Source organism: Excalfactoria chinensis, chromosome 3 (genome assembly GCF_039878825.1).
Source record: "Excalfactoria chinensis isolate bCotChi1 chromosome 3, bCotChi1.hap2, whole genome shotgun sequence".
NCBI lineage: Eukaryota > Metazoa > Chordata > Aves > Galliformes > Phasianidae > Excalfactoria > Excalfactoria chinensis.
The window spans coordinates 81,512,860-81,527,536 of NC_092827.1; the positions used below are offsets into that span (position 1 = coordinate 81,512,860).

The window sequence follows — 14,677 nt, forward strand, 5'->3', positions numbered from 1 at the left end:
CAATTAAGAAAAAAGGAATCTGCATTGTCATGTTTCATAAAAGCAGAGGGCTAGAATTACATGTCTGGTGCCATTTGGCAAATCCAAGAGAAAGCAGAAGAGTTAAAGGCAATGATGGTGCTAAAACCTCCTGCCATCCTGCAGCAAGGACTGAAGAAAAAAAAAAAAAAAAAAAAAAAAAGAAGTAAATAAAAATGTTTACATAGGGCAGGATATCTGTAGGAGGGAAAACACCCCACCAAGTCACTGCAATAGCCCACTACTAGGAAGGAAGAGACATTGGTTCAAGACTCTGTTCTGAATTTGGGAAAGAGAAGATTTGAATCTGGGTGTCCGATACCACAGTTAAGGGAGCCATCAATTCCACCTTCCAGTGTGTCACACCTTGCCACCGCTGTGAAATTACCCTGAGATTCTAAGTAAAGAGTTATAGTCATTTGTCCAAACTATTCTGAGATAATTTTAACTGAAATTAATTGTATTTTTATTAGATGATTTTAAAAACTCCCCTTACAGACTAATTATAAATGCTATTTCAAGTTTCCAACTTAAGAAATAATTTAATTGCTTTTTAACTGGAGTGAACACAATTTCCAGTTAACTACAATAGAGTCAGGCTTTAGTGATAACAGGCAGTTTAAAATTCTATAAATGCAAATCAAGAAAGAACAGCTACATACCAAAACCAGCAGCCTTAGGCAGGGTAGAGATGGTTATCTCACCACAACAGAGAACCAATGGAGACAGCTAATCTCTTTTGGGAATAGAGCCAGCACCCCTGAAACTATTTATGACTAAGAGTCCAGTGGACACTGGAAAATAGAAAAATGAGTCCTTTTCCTGCCCTAGCAGATTTGTTCAGCTCTTGGGGGATTATTCACTCTTTAGGCATTTGTTGAAGCAAGCTAAATTTGCCACCTCATCTTCAAAAAGACCTGCCAGAGAGCAGTTCTAAGGGATCTGTCCGCAAAGAGGAGCCAGATACCAGCTGTCCTGGTTAAACATCATCAGTTCAGAGATATGGAGGCTTTCATCCTTTGTGCTGTCTAATTCATTTTTCAACTTTCATGGAAGTAACTGCACCAACCAATGGAACTGGGAAGCACGTTTTTGACTGTGGGCAATTTTCTGCACGATAAATATTGTAGCAAGAGTTATACCTCATGGAGTTTGACTGTCACCCATTCTTTTATTTTAGCTGCTTTTTCTTCTATGATTTTTGCTTCTTGCAGTCTTATTTGCTTCTGGAACAAAAAATGATACAGCATGTTTTTCTAGTCTGCCTTAGCAGTACCTTCAGAAACAAATCCTCAAGTTTCCTTCAAGAAATCTGATGCCCTGTGTTAGTTTTTAAAACAAAGATGAACAGACCCATCAAGGACGCTGCTATTTCTCTGGAAAATAGAAAACATTTCAAAGAAGGAGAAAAGGAACATCTTGTCTCTTTTAAAAATTACCCGTTCTTTCAAATGAAGCCAGAGCATGATTTGCAAGTGAATCAGTCTTATTCAAATGACATACTCTTAATGGAAAACTCTTTAATCCAACAACAGACACAATTCTGAACTTTTCCATTCTTTACTGATCTTAATTCTTTTCCATTTTCCTTTTGCATAGTTAAGAGTGGAATTGATGCTTTTATTTTGGAACACAGTTACTTCTAACCTGTTCTTCAAGTTGTTGCTCCAGTTTCTGTATTAAGTCATTTTTATCTTGAATCAGGGTCTCTAGATCTTGACATCTCTTATATAGCCTGTTTTCTGATTCGCTCGTTTGAACATTAGCTGCTTTTAGTTTTTCTTCCATAACTTGAACCTATTTGGAAAGTCAAACATAAAACTTAAGAAACAATATTCCACATTAAAGGTAATAATTTAATCACTTAGATTCAAGGTAATCCTGTAAAGTTCTGAACCTTATGTAAGAAGAAATATGTTACCCTGTTAGAAATGCCAGTGTGGGGATGCAGTTGAGATATAAGAAGCCATTCTTAGGCTTATTAGTTAGTGTCTAAAAGACACTTGCCTTGTAGTCAGGAGTACCTTCTGATTCCAAATCAGTACGTGAACATTTTTATTCCTACAGTTTTTAGTGTCTGTCTGTCCCACAGTAAGACTGATTTTTAGGGAACACACAGATGTTCATAAAATGTCAGCAGTAGCCATACCTGCCATTTGGAATCAAACGTCAACTTCTGTTGAATATTTAGTCATAATCTCGTGCCTTAGTTGGCAGAACTTTCACAAGAATCACAAACAGCACAGAACAACCCTATTTAGAGACTGGATTAGGTTGCCTCATTTTATGTTTTTTAAAGGCTTCCTAAAATAGGTCACTCTTCCTTTTATTTCCACTCACACATCAAAGACTAAACACACATCAGTGAAGAAGTTCATTACGTGCATCTGTTCTGAATTTGCTCTGTTCTTGACATTACTGAAATGAACTGTACAGTGACCAAAGGAAAGTGTGAGGCCATCTCTAGGAAGATGAATCAATAGATGTAAAAGGAAGCTGTCTTCTCCCTTTCGAGCACTACTCAAGACAAGTAACAATTTCCCCTGGTAACTTTTGCATGCACATTAAGAGTTTCTAATTTAGGTATACCTGCTGAAAAGCCCTCTCTGCTTGGCGGTCAGCATCCATAACTTGTCTCTCAAGCTGCTGCATCTGCAGATACATAAAAGCATACAGTAAAATGTCTGTGCATTCTGCCCACTGCCAGAAATACCACAGCAAAACATGTTTTTAATGGTTGGCTCTGAAAATCAGAAGATGCACTGTTAACAGGAGCATAAAAACAACTAAAAAGATAAACTGTGTGTCAGACTGAGATGATTTATGATTATAACCTTTTTAAAGTATCGTTACAATTACTCAAACGAGAAATAATTAATGCAGCTTTTCTTTGTGGAACAATTTTGTAGGTGCTGTATGACATCCTGCTTTTTTCCCTTGTTACTGAGGGTGGAAATCCTTTTGACAATAACCCTGCAACTCTTCCCATGCGGTTTTATAAAGCACTAAGCTCCCCCAGTCCTTCCCAAAGTAGCAAGAGGAAGGGGTACTCTGCACATTTTACAATTTGGCTGTTAATTCTTCTGAAGTTGTCAAATTTAGGTTTAACGTGCTACAAAGACTGTCCCAGACAAGAATGGGGTGTTCAGCAGAAAAGACACTGTGGACTTGGAGGCTGCACAAAACAAGATGTGAAAAGCCAGAGTAGAAATGGGCAAAGACGGAGACCAGAACAGCATGAGGGAGCATAGGTTGCTTTTGAGAGGCAGGAGATCCTGACTTATTACTTTATAATGATGCCTAATAAATCATTGTCTCAACCTTTGCCCTAGGCCTCTGAAACCCCCTGCATTTTACATGATTTATTTTGAAGGGTCTTCCAACAATGCGTAACATAGTAGGCAAGTAAAAAACTCTTTGTTAATATTTTGTTAAGAGCCCTTGTCTAATTTTGGTGAAAACAGAATTATGGCTTTAACAAACAAGAACGGTATACTGGGTATTGAAATCATCGTATGAAGTACCTATGGAATTGAAGGTATTACTCTGTAATTTAAGGACCATTTAAGAGAATGGTTCTCAGGAAATACCTATCTATAGACCTCAGTTCATCTGAAAAGGATGAATCAAATACTTAACACTAAGACGCTTGCTAGTCAGCTTCAACATTGTTCGTAGGAAAGCATATGGTACAAATGATGGAGATGAAGACTCCAGTTTATTCTGTCTCCAGTTTATTGCTTGGTTTTGAAATAATCAGTTTCATTCTGTCATGTTTGTACTCTAATTTCTTGCATCTTCCAGGTCCTTCCTCTTTTTTCTTTTTCTTTTTTCTCTCCCCAGCTACGGTGTCAATAACACAAAGCAGTTCTGTGTACTTTTAGCACCTCATCCACACACGGATACGGAATCATGGTTTTCCATCAGTCAAAAAAAAAAAAAAGAAAATGGAGAAAATGAGTCTTCATAAGAAAAAGCTGTGACTGACCTTCTAGGACATTCCTCAGCTGGCACAGGAACTGAAGTATACATTATAACAGTATAAAACACTGCTGATACAAATGTGACAAATGTTACACCATACACAATGGTCTCCAAAGAGCTGTTTTGAATGAACCGGGTTAAGGAAATAATTGTCCCAGTCATTCATGCTTTAACAGTCTGCGCAGACTCAGAGAGATCAGCTTCCATTGTTGTTCTCTGGTCACTTGTATTTAATCCCATATTAGTATGACTCCATGTTGAGGTTTTAAATTTCAATTTAATTCACAGAACTTGGAATTCTAAGATTACTTTTAATCTGCCTGTTTTGGCTTTATGTTCAAATGTAAGTTTAGTTTACAAAACTCGCTTTAATATTATTTTTATGGCATTTCTTTTTAGTGAGTTGTGGATTCAAAAATTGGGGTTATTTCTGAATATTTGGACAGCTAACACTCTACTGCAGTGAAAGCAGTATGCTAAACCAAATAGAAAAGCAGGTATTATATCAATAATGAACATTGTAAATACTCTGTGATAGTTAATAGTAATTTGTCATAATGGTTATGTTATGACAGAAGCCTCCTTCAGATATTTATTATGTGAAATTCATTGTTGCTACTCAAGTTGTTCATCAAATTTCATAGTCAAGCAAATGCAGGTGATTGCCACAGCAGTAATTGGTAATTTGTTTATGTCCAGTAAATACAATTCAATTCAGCTGTAAGGTTATATAACAAACCCAGCATATGTGATACATGGAAGTAAAACCTGGGAATGCAGCTCAGCTGGCTCAGACTCAGAGCTTAAACCTTAAAACAAGACCCTCTGACAGCAACTGATGACCACTGAACTACTGTATGAGCTCCAAGCAGTAGCACTGCTCTTCTGCACAACTACTCTGGATAGTCCAGTGCAAGACAGACCTAAGTTCTTCCCATGCTTCTACAGTGAAACTGCATGCTGTGCCTTTTCTAGGAACATATACTCTTGCACAGGCCTTGGAATGCAATGATACGTTCACATAGTCTTTTGGGACAAGAAATATAATTGGAATAGAACTGTTGATAAGATGGGTGTAAAGTTGGAGCCAGAGTATCCGAGTGGATGATTACTAAGAAAGATAGCATTCAGAGATTAAAAATGGAAAAAATAAGGTTTATTTTTGCTTCTTTAAGAGTTAACTATTTCAAGAAGTTACATTAAGAAGCTTTGGACAATCTTACAGTCAGCTGCCTGGCAACAATTACATGTGAGCTTAGATTTGGAAAATTTCTAAAGGATCTTCAACTTATTTTAGTAGCCCTGTACAAACAAAATAGAGCAGAGCAAGCCGTATTGTTCAGCAAGCATGGAATAACACGGTTACCCAAGATAAGCTCTTATGTAACAGTTCTATTGCCTAACTTTTCAATAATTCGATGCTACATAGCAATCACGAAATAAGTTCTGATTTTCCCTTTACTTAGATCTTACTTGGGTTTGTTTTGCAGTATCTATTACAATAACAAAACCTAATCTCCAGCCACAAATTGGTTTTGTCAGAAAAATAACAAATGAAATTCACTATCTGTAACTTTTCTGCTATTCTAACGAAAGAGAAAAATAAATAAATAAAATAGGAGAGCCTTAGGACTCTTAAGGTTATCAGAATTGTTGGGCAAAAACTGGAAGTAGTTCCAAGAGAAACGAGTTCTCTTCACAGAGCATAGCTTTAAATCTTTTATTCTTTTATTTATAATTTAGCAGAAGCTTTCCTAACAGTGATAACTCTGTGTGTGTGTGTGAGGGGGGCAGGAGAGAGCGAGGTACAGTGAAAATACATGAGTGGACTAATTGCTCATCATTAAAGTCAAAAACCCTGCTTTCAATATTCATCTATGCAAATCACCAACATCAACAAAACCAGCATCAACAGAATTAAATGATTCATATCAGCTGTAAGGCTAGGCATTTCTTGAATGAACTGAAGATTATAGAATCTCAGGAGACTCAGAGTTGGCTTCCCAGGAGAAACAAATAGGCCCAGCAAGACATTAGTAACATTTGGCATATAAAGTATACTTAAGCTTAATTTTCTATGTCCTGAATGGGATAACTTGAAATAACTTTCCATTTCAACAAACCTCTGGTAAGGAACATTCTTGCCATGTCCATCTGTGATTGGCTCAGTCTCTTTCCAAAATTCATTTAAGATTCAGAGGTCTCCTGTCATAAGTTACACTGGTTCTGGATTTATACTCTTTAAATGTTTAAATGCAAAGTATAGATACCTTAGACACAAAAACAAGAGTACACACATACTATCGACACAGGTACAGAAGAAAAGACTGTCACTTTAATCTGCATTTTCTCCTTCTAAGTGTAAAAATCCTCCTGCATCTTTCAGAAAATGTGGTAGTGCATGCTGCATTCATTATTTGAATGATGGAAAAGAAAATCTATTGTTAAAAACAGATTTGTTTTTAAACTTAGTAAGGAAGTAACCACTCTACATCTGACACTGATCAAATTGAGCTATTTTAGTTCGAGCAATAAACGGAGAAATGCCAGATGTGAATAAATACTGAATGCTTTGAAGAAACATAGCAGCAATAAAAACAAAGAGGTGTACTGCCTTGGAGGTCTGGTCGTTGAAGCTCTACATGCAGTCACTTGGAATTTTGTACAATACTAAAGCAAAATACACAGTGGTTGTTTGTCAAAGTTCACACAGAAGTTTCTTGGCTGTATTCAGAAATGTTCAATGCACATTTTTGTGCAAGTAGAGAAAATTTCTATTAGAACATCTGTGTGATGTTCTAATACTTCATGATGCATGAAATCACATCTACTTCTGCACTAAAAAACACTCCACTTGTATGCGTATGTGGCTTCTCTCTAAGCCTTTCAAAGCATACTGATAAGAAACCCATTTTCAGAAATTAAAAATGAGTTAAGCCCCAGTGTTTCCCAACCTGAAAAACACCTTGTATGTTGATTAAATGCAGAACTTCCATGACTTGAAAACAGCAGTCTGCTTTTTTTTCTGCATTTCAACTTTTCGATTCAGCCTTGTCTGAAAAAAAATCCCAAGCCATCTGTAGTTGAGAAACAGCGTTCCACATAAAAAGAAACATAGTAAATCTGTCCGTTCTGTGATTTAGTGACCTATCAGTCCTACCACATAGAGCTTACCAAAACTGAAGAAATATATAGCCTTTAAACTGGATGGAAGCAGCAATACTACACAGTGCAGCTCTTTACTTGCTTAGACTAGAAGAGATCTGATCAGAGTAAATTATTGCCATGAGCCTTAGCAGCATTGTGTGTTCCTACATAGTCATATTCATACCAGTAATGATGTCTGTAAGTGCGCGAGCTCGTATGGGGAGATGCTTCTATAAATAAGTAGAGGAAATAAGGGAGGAATAAAGACACCTACAACTGTCTTTCAAAGGACCACGCAGATGTAAACAGGTGATGAAGCAATTAGAGGCTGGAAATTTTCCAGATTGGTTAAAATGGGCTTTGGAACTGCCTTCTAGTGGAAGCTATATATAGAAAAGACCTGATTTTTTATGTGGTGCTTGATAAGCTTATAAATGGTTTGAACAATATGCCTGCCAGCTATTCCAGAACACTGCACGTGACCAAAATTTTCCATTTCAGTTCTTTATTCGTCTGTTTAAACTCACATATTTCTTTATGAAAAGCACAAGTACCACTTAAAACTAATCACTGATTTGTCAGTGGCTGAGATTGCTCTCAGTGTTCATGTTTACAGACATGTTTTGTCCAAACTGTAGAGGCTGCAATCAGAAGTGAGAATAAAACTGTTGGAGAAACACAACTTGCTCTTTTTACAAGGTCTCTCTTCTGGCGGTTTAGCTTAAGAAAACACTGAAATGTTCCTCCTACTTCCACAACTCGTATATTAACAAGCTGAACAGGGTACGTTCCATCCATTTTTTCAAACACTATTCTTTCTGTCTTGGCATTGATTTCTTTTCTGCATATCATGTAACTTCCATAAGGCAGGTGCGAAATGTTTATAAACTACAGTAGACTTTAAACTAGGAATGGACAAAATCGAACGCTTTGGCACAGAAGTCTTTCCTTAGAACAAGCTGAAACCTGGAAAAACATTTCTCAAGGGTGTAGGCTTAGTCACCAAAATGAAGAACTTCTTTCTATACCCAACCTTGTTTTTGTTACAGATCTCCCAAAATAGGCTAACGTTCATTGTAAGAAGGTTCAAATGTTCCTTGTGCTACTCAGATCAAGCATAGGGAATTTTCTTCACTATGTTACTGGTTCATAACATACAGGATTTTACTGTTTGTCATTCCTTCTTGCATGAAAAGGGAAAACCTTTTATGAAGGCTATGGCTTTACTTTTCCTTCAGATCCTACCAGAATGATCACTTAAGTTATGACTACTGCAAGACTCAGTGCTCACAGCCTAGCAGCTTGCAAGCTGCTACTATTTCAGTGTATCCTCATTTTTTTTCACCTCCCATCTTACCAGTTTTTAAGCCAATGATCAGGTAAAAAAGCCAGAAATCTCATGAAGAAAGAAAGCAGTGTCCTCTGCAGATTTCCTACCTAAACAGTTCCTCCTCTTCATCTTTCTGTGTTCATCCTGTATTGTGGTCAGGATTATGAAGTGTAAAAGCAATGTAGGTTTATCTGTATGGGTGTACATATGTATGGGAAACTGTTGATCACAGCCTGAACCTCTGATTAACCATTTGAGGCAAGCGATGAGTCACTTGCAGGAGCACAGGTGAAGGTAATACAGCTGAGCTCCTGGAAGGGGTGGAGCTTGGCTTCACCTCTCCTAGATCCCATTTAAGGGCTGACCACCACTGAGGTAGCATCTTTTTCTGGAGATTGCTCCTTTGTGGAGTTCTGGTGGTGAGCCTCAGCATTATCCATCTTGATTGAAGGCCTCGGAGTTGGTGAGTCTTCTCCTTAAGATACTCTCTGGCTACCTACTTACATCTATACTTGTATTATTCCAACTGTACAATGTATAAGCTCATATTCTTTTCTTTTGGAGACTGGTCATAATGGTGAAGGCTTGCTGTCCCAGAATCACAGTCCAGGCCACAAAAGGCTTTTCTAGTTCTTACTGAACATGTGAATGTGAAAAGTAGTATTTTACATTTCAGTCAAGTTTATTATAGTAAAATTAATGATTTATTCTGGAATTATATAAGTTGAGAATACAGAATGGAAAAGCTTAGAGAGGGAACTCTTACAGACTCAGTAGTCTCAGACAGTTGCCAGTAAAGACACAGGTGCAAGAAAGTTAAATTCAGTAGTGGCATTTGGGGAGGCAGTGCAGTGAAGGTGAAATGAGCAGCATGTAATGAAGGCTGAATAATTAAATGGTGATTTTTCCCAACTTCAGTATTCCCTAGGAATTTTCAGGGCTTTTCTAAGCCTGGTAAAAAGGAAAGGTCATGCTTTCTGACTGTCTTCTGTTCCAGCTCAGGTTTCATCCTGAGAGCTGAGCTGCAGAGACACAATCAAATATGCAAATATGTAGACCTGCGCTTGAGCAGGACTAGACAATACCACAACACTCAAAGTCGTGAGAAAAGTGCAGATAGTGTTTTAACAAGGTGGAAGAGTGTACTGGGGCATATGGTGGTGTGTAGAGAAAAAGACCTCTCAGATAGCACTTAAAACCATAACAGAAATGTATCGAAGTCTGTTTTCTCCATGTCTATAGAAAGGCAGCGGTCTGCTTGGTTTTCTTTTGATTGTTGTACTGCAATTGGGGAAATTCTGCCACTTCTGCTGAACAGTGAGGTCTGATCAGAGCCAGAACAAAAATGTTTAAATAGAAGGCTTTTTTCCCACACCACTGCCTGAGAGGTTATAGCCATTGAATAAAAGGTACCAGTCAGAAGTTTACTCGTCAAAGTCTAAAAAGTTCAATAACTGACTTAATTGAGAAAGAATTTACTTATGAAATTAAAGTGTACAGGACACCTAGAGAACACGGATGCTACAGGAGCAAGTGATTCCAGAAATATAAGGAAGGAAGCATAATGCAGTTTGAAGACATGACAACAGATATTTAAAGCCTGAAAATACTCCCTGAGGGAATGAAAATTAAATGCATAATTTGTAAGTACAAAGAAAGTTCCTCTCAGAAAAACTGAGGGGGAAAAAAAAACAACATCTTTTCACTTCAAGTGAAATGGTAAAGAAATCTTAGATGGGTTAAGGATCTACACCATGCCTGACCGCTATCACAGCTTCCGTAACACCCATCATTTTCACCATCTCAGGTGGGCTGGAACAGAACCAATATTCCTGTTTCTGTACAGCAGAAAGGTATTCATTCACTGACCTCACAGCTAGGGCTGTGTTTTTTTTCACACTATTAGACAGCCTGGCTCCTAGGAGAACAATTACAACTGATTTATTGCTTCCTGATGTCTCCTTCCTCCCTACCCCATCCCCCCATCTTCATCCTCCTTACAAAGAATACAGGCTTAGCACATATAAAAGCAGTGAAACAAACAGCAACAAAAAACTATTATAAAAAGGCATAGCATAATAACAAAGGATAAAAACAGTTAATAATGGAAAAGGTATGGCCATTAAAGAGGCATAAAATAAATTAAGACTCTTACTGTACAGACTCTTAAACTTTAATTCTCTTCAACTATTAGATGCAATTATTAAGTCATACAAACCAACATCAGTCCACCCTGGGAGCACACACTGCACTTCCCAATTGCCTTGTGCATAGAAATGGGTAGGAGCTTACTTGAGTGGAGTCTAGCAAGAACAGAGGTGCAGATGGTATTCTTGCACTCTGTTTATACATTGGTTTAAATTATCAGCAGCAAAAAGTGGGCCATGGAGGTCAGCAGGGAGTTTATTACTTCAGCTGACTCAGTTACTTTCACCCTAAGAGCTTTCTTCTTGTCTCTGGGAATCAATTAACTTAAAAACTGGTGAAGGACTTGACTCTGCAGGCTCTGCAGCTCACCCACAACACAGGTGAAGCTCTAAGACTGCCTCCTCCACAAACAAATCTTGGAACCATTCATGTGAATGTTGAGTGTTACTCTATAATCCAACATTTGGGGTAGTGCAATAGTCAGCCCTTATAGTGTCTAATAAAAAAAAAAAAATCAGTGCAGGCTGCCCACCAGCAAATTGAACATAGCTACATTGTTCTCCTACCAAGATGATACAAGTGATAGGAAAAGCATAATCTTTACGTATGATGTTACATATTTAAGGTAAATAAGGTACTCACTGTGACAAGAATAAGGGACAGCAAATTTTTCTGGTATGAAATACTAGTTAGGACCTAAACCTGCAGATGAACTGTATGTTTTTTTTTTTATTCAATAAATATTTCTTAATAAGCTTTTCATATACGTAAGTATTGAGCTGCATTAAAATAAAAGCTTCTACTTAAAACTCAGTTCCACAGACATCCTAAATTTGGCATAGTAGGGATACTTTCTACATCATTCCTTAAATTCCTTCAAAGACCTCTCCCACTTACAGCAGCAGCTTCTGCTTAAAGCTCCAACAAGGTCTCTTTCTTTGCATGTTACATTTATAAACATGAACTCTTTTCTTGGCAAAATGAAAACAAATAAAAAACCCAAGCAGATAAACAGCAGTGAATGGATGAGTTCTCCAAAAACACTGTGTGTTCTTCTGCTTCTCTGTTGTATCCCGAGTTTATTACATGGTTATAGCTGTGGTAGCCACAGTGCTGAAACAATTGTAATAGGAATTTCTCAAACTCATTAAACACTGAGGTTCAAGGAAAAGTACCTGCTTAAAAAAAAAAACAAAACAAAACAAAAAACAAAACCTGACTCCTTCAAAAACAAAACATAAGAACAGTAAACAGTTGTTCTAAACTAGAACATATCTATCTATTTTAAAAAATATAGTGAAGACTTCCCAGGTTGATCAAACGTCTATTTGCAAAAGAGCCACTAAAGAAAATAACTTTGCAAAGATATTGAGTGTATAAGAAAAGTATATAATCAATTAATTCAAAGCCCAAATATGTTTACAAAAGCTCGCAGGTCACACACTAAAATGGTAAAGAAGGATAGATTTAAGCAGACCCTCACCAAAACCTTGTTTGAGAATGAATTATAAAGCACGTAAGGAAAAAATGCAGTACTTCCTGACAAGAGACAAACACCCTGTAATATAACAATTTAAACTCATCTTCCTGATTCACTGTCTTGAGAAGATGTCTCAAATACTTGCAGGAGAAGAAGGCTATGGGAATTACCCCTCTAATTCATTTATGTTACCTTCCTATAGAGACACAATACCACTCTCACTCTGTTTTCTGCAACAAGTACGTAAATTATGTAATTCAATTCCCATGAGGGTTTTGTCTGTCATACTATAGGACTATGATTTACCTTGCTGTTTTGAAGTAGAAGATTCTCTGCTGCTATTGTTCAATGTTTTAGTACACATTTCATAGCACAGACATGATTGTAAACAAAACCACATTTAGCCTATGCTAATCAAAGTCATAGCGTGAATATATAGCTTTGCAAAATAGAAACTGTTTCATTCTGTAACAGCTAATAAATATTGCGGGTAGCAGTAAGGACTGACATCAGCTGCATTCTTCTGTTGTCCCTAATACCAGGATGCCCATCAGATATTGGCCAGTCAGTTTCTCATCACTCATTTTGCTATTTTCCAGATATTTTTGAGTAACAGTTGCATGCAGTTCAACATCAAAATCATGTGAATATATTTCTCGCTTTACAAATACTGGGAATTGTTTGTATACTTTGGAATTTTACTAATAAAAATGTGTGAAAAATAGCCAGCAGATCGTTACAAATGAAACCAATACACTTTTCAGTAGCACAGAATTATAAAATCTGCTGATGGATTCAGTCTCATTTAGTTGAGCTCTGACCAATCAGTTTGATGCACATCCCAAATGAACTTCAGTTTATGAATGAAAGATTCATATTAAAAAGACAAGGTGACAAAGTGAGGAGGAAGATAATTTTCTATGAAGTCTGTTAATGCTCTGTTCTGGGCTGCCATATATTAAATGATCCCAACTAAATACTTCCTGGACCCGTGATCTTAACTGGAAAATATTTCTCTCATTTTCACCCCCAGGAAACACTTTGCTTTTTGTAAACATTCCAAAAAAGTTGAGGCAAACTAAAACAAGGGCGCAGTAACATGACAAGCTCTTAAGAGTTGGGGTTTTTTTTTGTCTACTTTGGAGTAATCTTTTTCACAGATGAGAGAGAATCTGTAATGTCCTTTGACTGCTTTGTTTCAGGCACAGTGCTGAAAATCTGAGATTTTTATCCCTTCTGTTTGTTTTTTAAAGCACGGTTTCTGAAATGATACGATTAAGCATATATTTATTTTAATTGAAGGGGACACTTCTAGTTAGCGAAGAGCCTGGAAATGCAAACCATAAAGGAAAGAAGTGAAAGTCAAAGAGAAGTAATTCAAAGGTTACTTCTAAAACCTTTCTGTTTTTTAACACAGATGGTTTTGTGAAGTGCAGTTGATGAATCTTGACGTTTTGGTTGCCAAAATTATAATCAGCAGCAGCTGCATAAAACAAGGCATTTATGGCAGCTGGAAAGTCCCTAGAATAGTCACATCTAGTGTTTGACTTTTACCCCAAATGGTAGTGATACAAAATGGGGTAAAGCAACAGAAGATACATAAGACATCTAACAGCCCCAGCTGCATAACATCCAATGATCTGTTGAGCAGTACTACAGAGAGCATTGTACTCTTTGCTGTGTGTTCATGATCACACCTTTGTATGTGGAATGAAGAAGACAAGAAATTTTCCTTTTTTTCTGTCCTTTTAAGATGAGATCTCAAGCATCTGTACAGCTGGTCACTCTTTCAAAACCCAATATTATGCAATACCTGTTCAAACGTTTTTCAATTACACTGCTTTCCAACAGCAGTATTTTCAGTCACACCAAAGCAGATGTTTTTGGAGTATTAACTCTAAAATGCAGCTCCAGCAGTGCCCAATATTATTACATAAAAGTTTTACATTGCTGTAAATTTTAATGATGGTTTTATTTTAAAAACCAATGTAATGAAAAGACCCAGAAAATAATGGATTTCTTTCTCCCCATTTTTTCCATCTCAAGTTGAAATTTTCTTCTTTCATGGAAGAAATAAGGTCACAGAAATGTAATAGTAACAAATTGCCAGGACCAAATGATATCCAGTCAATAACTGGATGATATAGTTGAGCCACCTACTGATCTCTAAGTCTGTAGTAAAGAATTTAATGGAAACTGTAAGAGCAAAATTAGGGGGCATGTGCATAAATGATGATAGACTAGGGAAGAGTTAAAGTGGCCATCCTGAGGAGAACTGTTATGTTACAGAGCTACTGAAGTTCCTTAAGGAAATCACCCAGTCTGCAGATAAGGGAGTTCTGGTTTATATAATCTGTATTTTGTAAAGTGTTTAAAAGAAACAAACAGCCATGGGGTAGGTGAAAATTTACCTCCAGTGAACTGTCTCAGCAACTGTAGGGACTGGTTATTTAGTACAGCAATTTGAGGCTATCAGTGGAGGTTCATTCATGGCATATGATGTCTGGCATAATCACAGACGTTCAGTAATGGGCACTATGCAGTGCAGAAATGCAGTTCCTTGATGGCAT

The 14,677-nt window shown here is 37.1% G+C and overlaps 1 protein-coding gene across 1 annotated transcript in view; it reads right to left on the reverse strand.

Annotated features, from left to right (window-relative positions):
• PLEKHH2 (pleckstrin homology, MyTH4 and FERM domain containing H2) overlaps positions 1–14,677 on the reverse strand; it is a 48,517-nt gene that overhangs the window by 29,415 nt on the left and 4,425 nt on the right. The window contains exons 3-5 of the mRNA XM_072332244.1: positions 2,608–2,670; positions 1,666–1,815; positions 1,161–1,244 (exon numbers count right to left, since the gene is read on the reverse strand). Coding sequence (XP_072188345.1) covers positions 1,161–1,244; positions 1,666–1,815; positions 2,608–2,670 — 297 coding nt within the window. The remainder of the gene's footprint in view (positions 1–1,160; positions 1,245–1,665; positions 1,816–2,607; positions 2,671–14,677) is intronic.